This window comes from Chrysochloris asiatica, unplaced genomic scaffold (assembly GCF_000296735.1).
Source record: "Chrysochloris asiatica unplaced genomic scaffold, ChrAsi1.0 scaffold00001, whole genome shotgun sequence".
Taxonomy (NCBI): domain Eukaryota; kingdom Metazoa; phylum Chordata; class Mammalia; order Afrosoricida; family Chrysochloridae; genus Chrysochloris; species Chrysochloris asiatica.
This window is the reverse complement of record NW_006408519.1, coordinates 25,497,937-25,505,047: the sequence shown is the minus strand read 5'-3', so window position 1 is coordinate 25,505,047 and position 7,111 is coordinate 25,497,937. Positions and strand designations below refer to the sequence as shown.

At 44.7% G+C, this 7,111-nt stretch overlaps 1 protein-coding gene across 1 annotated transcript in view; it reads left to right on the top strand.

The window, feature by feature from the left end:
* The first annotated feature begins 4,733 nt into the window (after nt 1-4,733).
* The window catches only part of DSCC1 (DNA replication and sister chromatid cohesion 1), a 33,063-nt gene continuing 30,685 nt past the window's right edge, over nt 4,734-7,111 (top strand). Inside the window, exon 1 of the mRNA XM_006830673.1 lies at nt 4,734-4,921. Coding sequence (XP_006830736.1) covers nt 4,740-4,921 — 182 coding nt within the window. The 5' untranslated portion in view covers nt 4,734-4,739. The remainder of the gene's footprint in view (nt 4,922-7,111) is intronic.

Sequence of the window (7,111 nt, the reverse complement as noted above, 5' to 3'; positions counted from 1 at the left end):
ATTGCATTAGGCAAATCTGCTGCACAAGACCTCTTTAAAGTGTTCATGAGCAAAGATGTCAGTTTGAGGATTAAGGTGAAACTGGCCCAAGCCATGGTATTTTCAATAACCTCACATGCATGCGAAAGTTGAACAATGGATAAGGAAGACCATAATAGAATTGATGCATTTGAGCTATGTTGCTGGAAAAGAATATTAAAAGTACCATTGTTGTTGTTGTGAAGTGCTGTCGAGTCAGTACCGACCCATAGTGACCCTGTATAGGGTTTCCGAGGAGCAGCTGGTGAGCTTGAACTGCTGACCTTGCAATTCAAACGGCTTTGCAGTCTGGCGTATTAACCCACAGTGCCACACCAGGGCTCCATGTAATCAAATCTGTGTTGGAAGAAGTGTTGGATGGCCAAACTTTGTCTCTCATACTTCGGACATATTATCAGGAGGGACCAGTCCCTGGAGAAGAATATCATGTTTGGTTAAATGGAGGGTCGGCGAAGAAGAGAAAGACCCTCAGTGAGATGGATTGGCACAGTGGCAGCAGCGATGGGCTCAAATGTTGAAACTATTGTGAGGTTGGCTCAGGACTGGGCAGTGTTTCGTTCTGTTATGCATAGGGTCGATATGAGTCGGTACCAACTCAATGAACAACAACAGAGAAAAACTCATAGTTTTAAAGGTTTACGTTTGAAAAAAGGGAGCATCTAAATTCAATGATAAAATAGAAAAAGATGATAAAAGAAACCCCAAGTAAATATTTGAGCATTCCTTCTCTTTTTCTAAGGGTCAAGAGAAAACTGTTGAGGGCAAAGGGAAAGTTCTGTATCTTGAGTTTGGCTGTGGTTTCACAGGTGTGTATATTTGTCAAAAGTCAATAAACTGAACACGTGAAAGACTGCAGTTGAGTTGACTTGGTTGATAAGTAAACATTAACAATCTTGCCAACTAAGGTTGGTTTAAGACACAAGAGGTAGGCATATGTTTAAAGAACAGCCAGTGTGGGGGATGGGTGTTTATGCGTTAGAGGTAGTAAGAATTTTGGTCTTTATTCTGAGGGAGCTAGGAAATCATTGGAGGTTCTTGAACAGAGAAGTGACAAAATATGACACATCATTTGGGGATCAAATAATATAGCATCCTTACACTGGAGTCCTGGTGTAGCGCTGTGGGTTAATGTGCCAGACTTCAAAGCCATTTGAACTGCAAGGTCGGCGGTTCAAACTCACCAGCTGCTCCTTGGAAACCCTATACAGTATTGCTATGGGTCAGAACCGACTCGACAGCACTTGACAACAACACAGTTTAGTGCTTGATGCACTAAACATTTAAGAAATATTCCTTCTCTATTATTTTCTAGGTCGCTATGAGTCCTAACCGACTTTAAGGGAGCTCTGATAGTGTAGTGGTTACAAATTGGGCTGCTAATCTCACAGTCAGCAGTTCGAAACTACCAGTTGTTCCATGGGAGAAAGATGAGGCTTTCTGCTCCATAAAGATTTACAGCCTCGGAAACCCTGTACAGGGTTGCTATGAGTCAGAACTGACTCCATGGCACAAAAAACAACAACAACACACCAACAAAACAACAACATTCTTTTCTCATCTGGTGAAAAACCAAAGGGCAGAGAAGAATTTTCCTTGAAATGTGAAACAATACTACCATCTAGTGGAGAAAGTTCAGATTGTTTTTTGTGTAGCACTGTAGGATAAACACTGGGTTGCTAGCAGCTGAATCCCATCAGAGGCAATTTGGAAACTCCCTATAGGGTCGCTGTGAGTCCAAAACAAATTGACCACACTTAACACTGAGGAGCTCTGGTGGTGTTGTGGTTAAGCACTGGGGGTTGGAACCCACCAGATGGGTGATGGGTTTTATTTACAGTAAGATTTATTTCATACTATGGAGCACAGTATGGAACTCAGACACAATGGGATTGCTTGGAGTCTGAATAATCTCAATGGTAACTGAATAATCTCAATCGAGTCTGAAAATCTGTTGTCACGGAGTAGACTTCAATTTATAGCAATGTTATGGGACAGAGTAGAACTGTCTCACAGGGTTCTCAAGGCTGTAATTTTTATGCAGACTGCCACATCTTTCTCTTTCTTTCGGATTGGTTGTGGATGGATTTGCATTGCTACCTTTGATTTGCAGCTGAGTGCTTTAATCTCTGAGCCAACATGGTTCCTTGTATGTTCTCAATGCATCTTAATTTCAACAAGCCTAAAGGTTATGGATCGTGATGCTAACTTCAAGGTCGGCAGTTCGAAACTACCAGGTGTACCGTGGGAGAAAGATGAGGCTTTCTGCTTCCCTAAAGATTTGCAGCCTTGGAAACACTGTGCAGGGTCACTATGAGTCGGAACTGACTCCACGGCACATAACAACAACAACAACAACAACAGAATTTGAGAGGGCGTCCTGGTGTGGTACTGCAGGTTAATGCGCTGGACTGCAAGGTTGGTTTGAATAGCTAAGTCGGTGGTTCAAGTTTATCAGCTGCTCCTTGGAAATCCTACACAGGGTCATTATGGGTCAGAATCAACTCCATACACTTAACAACAACAATAACCCTATACAGAAGGAGCTCTAGTAACACAGTGGTTCCAACTCTGGTTGCTAACCTTAAGATCAGCAGTTCAAAACTGCCAGTCTTTCCGCGGGAGAAAGATGAGACCTTCTGCTCTGGTAACGGAAACCCTACACAGGGTCGCTATGAGTCGGAACCGTTATTGTCAACGACACTTGACAATAACAACATAACAGAACTCAACCCTATCAAGTTCACAGGGCCTGTACTCAAGACCTAGTTTGGTGTCATAAAAGGACAGGACTGGCAACCTCTATCTCCTTGCATAGAACGTTCCCAGAAGATGGGAACCCATAGATCTGGTGAGTGAGGACAGACTCCAGAGTCAGGGGTTGAGTATTCAGTACAGTTTTTCTTTTCCTGCTGCCCTTCACTGCACAAGCCACAAATCACATCTGTATTTATGTGGTTTTGTCATTTCCCCCTTATTCTTGCCCATGGATTCGTTGTTGGTCCTTGATGGCTAACTGCCCAATTCCTACCCTGCCCCTTTCCTTTTACCCTGCATTTGCCAATCCCTGGTATGGGGCTGTGGGTTAATATGCCAAACTGCAAAGTCTGAACTGCAAGATTGGTGATTCAAGCTCATCAGTCGCTCCTCAGAACCCCTATACAGGGTAGCTATGGATTGAAACCGATTCTATGGCACTTAACAACAACAACTCCCAAGCTGTTCCTACATTGTGATGGTCAGTGATGGGAAAGTTAGTTGCTCAAACAGAAACCTCGAATTCCTTCTTGCCTCCCCACCCCCCTTTTTTTAACCAAGATTTATCTTACCTTCATTTGCAATTCATTTCCATAATCTAATCAATTCTATGTTCATTCTATCTCCAATTTTTTGCTCAAATTCATTCTACTTTCTTTCCATTCCGCTGTAATCAAGCTTCCATACTCCTTACTCATTCAGGTGCATAAACAACAAAGCATAAATGACAAAACACCAACCAACTTTTTCCATCTTGTGATACATTTGAAAATAATTTGACTGGAGTTGAAAGGAAATACCTGTTTATCTCTTGAATCTCCAACCATTATACAAACTTGTAGGAGGACATCACCTCTTCTGTGGAATAGCCTTCCTAGGTTGCTAAATTCAGGTCTCAGGGTCAGAAAGAATTCTAAATGAGTCTGTCCGCACCTCTAAAGGAGTTCACCACGCTGTACTATTATTCAGGGATGTGCATATACTGCTGAACTTCTCTCATAACTTAATTCTATTCAGTTACCACCTAGTCGGCTCCCATTCATGTGTGTCAGAGTGCAACTGTGCTCCACAGGGTTTTCAATGGTTTTTTTGGGGGAAGCAGACTTTCAAGTCTTTCTTTCATTCGCCTTTGAGTAGGCTCGAACAGCCAACCTTTTTGTTAGTAGCCAAGTTCTTAACTGCTTGTACTCAGTTCACTATCAAATTTGATCTACAACAAACTCAGAGGCAGTCAACAGGGCAGCTTACACATACTGCAGCAATGAGTTTCATTAAAAGCTTGTTTCCTTTTGTCACCTGACCAAGCCCCTCACTGGCCATCCTGTAAATACTAGGTTCTCAACTAGTGGAGGAACCTAGTCCAAGTCTCCCAAAGAACGTTGCCAAGGCCCAAAGAAGCGAGATGACCTGTTGGGGTTGTTCGCACAACCCCTGTCCTACTTGGAGGATACAGCAATCAAAGCACCACTTCAAGGCTGTCTGGCCAAGGGCAAAAAGCCTGTGTCTTCATTTGCAAAATAGCATGTACAAGGATCCTCTTTAGATGAGCTTGCGAGGTGCTTATCACAGAACTGCAATGAACAGAAATGAATGTTTTAATGGCAAGAAATGGGAGCTTTGGCTGGAAATAGGAAGCTGGGACGAGGGGCCTGGCAGGACTGTAGCAGTGGGAAAGCGTCGGTCTGAGCTGTTAGTCAGTCATCAAGGTCTCAGGTCGCCTACAGCGCGCTTCCGCAGCAAACGCCCTAGTGACTTGCTCGGCCGGCCTCCGCTGGGCTTGCGCACAGGGAAGCTTCCGACCGGCCAGGGACGTGGCGCTCCGCCCCGGAAACCCGCCCCAGCCGCCGCCGTTTGGGCGCGCTTTTGAAACTGAGTCTGTTTTATTTCGCGTACCTTTCGCATGTTCAAGCCGCTGGGACTGGTCCTTTCTTTGCCCCTGCGCAGCGATGAAGAGGACCCGCGAGGAGGTGGACGCGACGCTGCACATTGCCAAGCTGAACGCAGCCGAGCTGCTCCCTCCGGTGCACTGCCTGGCCTTCGGGCCCGGGGCCAGCGGCGCGGCCGCCGGCGATTTCTGCCTGCTGGAGCTGGATCCCGCGCTGTGCCAGCAGCTGGAGGCTGGACAGAGGTGAGCTGGGCATGGGGGACCGCGCCTCAAGGTGGGGTCCAGTGGCTCGGACCCGCGGTGCTGTAGGGCTGCTGCAGGAACACGCAGCTCTAGCAAGCAGTACCTGAGGGGTCATCGATTTAGCCCGGGGCGCACTGCAAGCTGGTGGCCAGGTTCCCAGCACACTGCTTTTTCCCAGGACTGCACACACTGGTACGCTTGTGGTGGTACCAATTAATGTTGGAGGCATGTGTCATAGGAAACAGATTAGGAATCAAACCTCAGGAAAGTTTTGAAGATATGAATTGTAATGCCGAGGGTTCCACAGACCGCTCATTATACTTAAATACGGCTGCAATATATCCCATGTTTCTAGAGTTCTTCTAGTATTTTAACCCAGATAAGAGGTAAAACGTGTAGGGAATAAGTTAAAAGGTATATGTTGTTATAAAGTGCCATGGAGTTGGCGACTCAGTGTAGGGTGCCCAAGGAGCGCTGGGGTTTGAACCGCCAACTCTGTGGATCAAACCGACCGTGCAGTCCTGGGGTTATCGTACAACACCACACCAGAAGTCCCATATTGTTGTTGTTAGGTGCCATCGAGTTGACGCCGACTCATAGCGACCCTATGCACTGCAGATGGAAACACTGCCCAGTCCTGGGCCAACCTCACAATCGTTGCCATGCTGAGTCCATTGCCGCCACCACTGTGCCAATCCATCTCATTGCCAGTCTTTCTTTTTTTCTCTGACCCTCCACTTTAATAAACATGATATCCTTCTCCAGTGACTGGTGGTGGTGGTGGTTATGTGCTGTGGAGTCAATCTGACTCATAGCAACCCTGTACAGGGTTTATGAGGCCAACTGGTCCTTCTTGATAATATGTCCGAAGTATGAGAGACTAAGTTTGGCCATCCTGGCTTCCAAGGCACACTCTGGCTGCACTTCTTCCAACACAGACTTGTTCTTTTGGCAATCCATGGTACTTTTAATATTCTCTTTTATCACCATAGCTCAAATGCATCAATTCTTCTACAGTGTTCTTTATTCACTGTCCAACAGTGTTCTTTATTCACATGCATATGAGGTTGTTGGAGTACCATGGCTTGGGTCAGGCACACCTTAGTCCTCTGACATCTTTGCTCTTGAACACTTTAAAGAGATCTTTTGCAGCAAGTTTGACTAATGCAATACATCCTTTGATTTCTTGACTGTTGCTTCCATGAGTGTTGATGGTTGATCTGAGCAAAATGAAGTTTTTGACAACTTCAGTCTTTTCTCCATTTAAATGGATGTTTTTAATTGGTTCAGTGGTGAGGAAGTCTGCTAGTAGAGTAAACCCTAGAAAAGGAGTTTGCATGGAGTCACTCAGTGGGGACCTGATTCTCGTTTGTACAAGACCCTGTGAGGTGGTACTTGACAGCAAGCTTGAAGAAGTCTAGAGAGAATCACTGTATCTCTCAACACTGTGCAGTTCAAACTCCTTGAAATTAGTGGTTTGGAGCTCTGCTTAATTATCTTCTTAGCCAGCATTTCTCAAACACCTGTATTTTATTAACCTATTATTTCTCTTGTAGCTTTTTTTTACTTGAACCTTTTTGACTTTCTTTCTGTTTCAGGCTTTGTGCACCAGACAACACTGTATTGCAGGCATACCAGGTTTTATTATTATTATTCATTATTTATTATGTACTATTATTTTATTATTATTTCACTTTATTATTGTGGCAATGATGCCCCCAGCAAGCATTCCAACAATTCTATCAGCAGTTGTCCTAAACAGCATGTGCTCATTTGACATCTGTGTGTCACAATCACCTCACTGTACTTCTTATAGACGGTAGTGGCGGTTGTGTGCTACCGACCATATTGTAGGGTTTCTGGAGCTATAAATCTTTGCAGGAGCAGAGCCTCATCTTTCTCCTGCTGAGCGGCTGGTACATTTGACCTGCTGACTTTGTCGTTAGCAGTGTACCTCATAATCCACTATGATACGAGGGCTCCTTCTTCTTTGGTTTTCTGATTCCAGATCTTTGCACATTTTGTTGTAATATTTGGCTTTATCTTTTCGAGCTGATCTTTGAAATTTTCTGTTCAGCTCTTGGACCTCCTCACTTCTTCCATTTGCTTTAGCTTCTCTATACTGGAGAGCAAGTTTCAGTGTCTCTTCTGACATCCCTTTTGACCTTTTCCTTCTTTCTTGTCTTAATG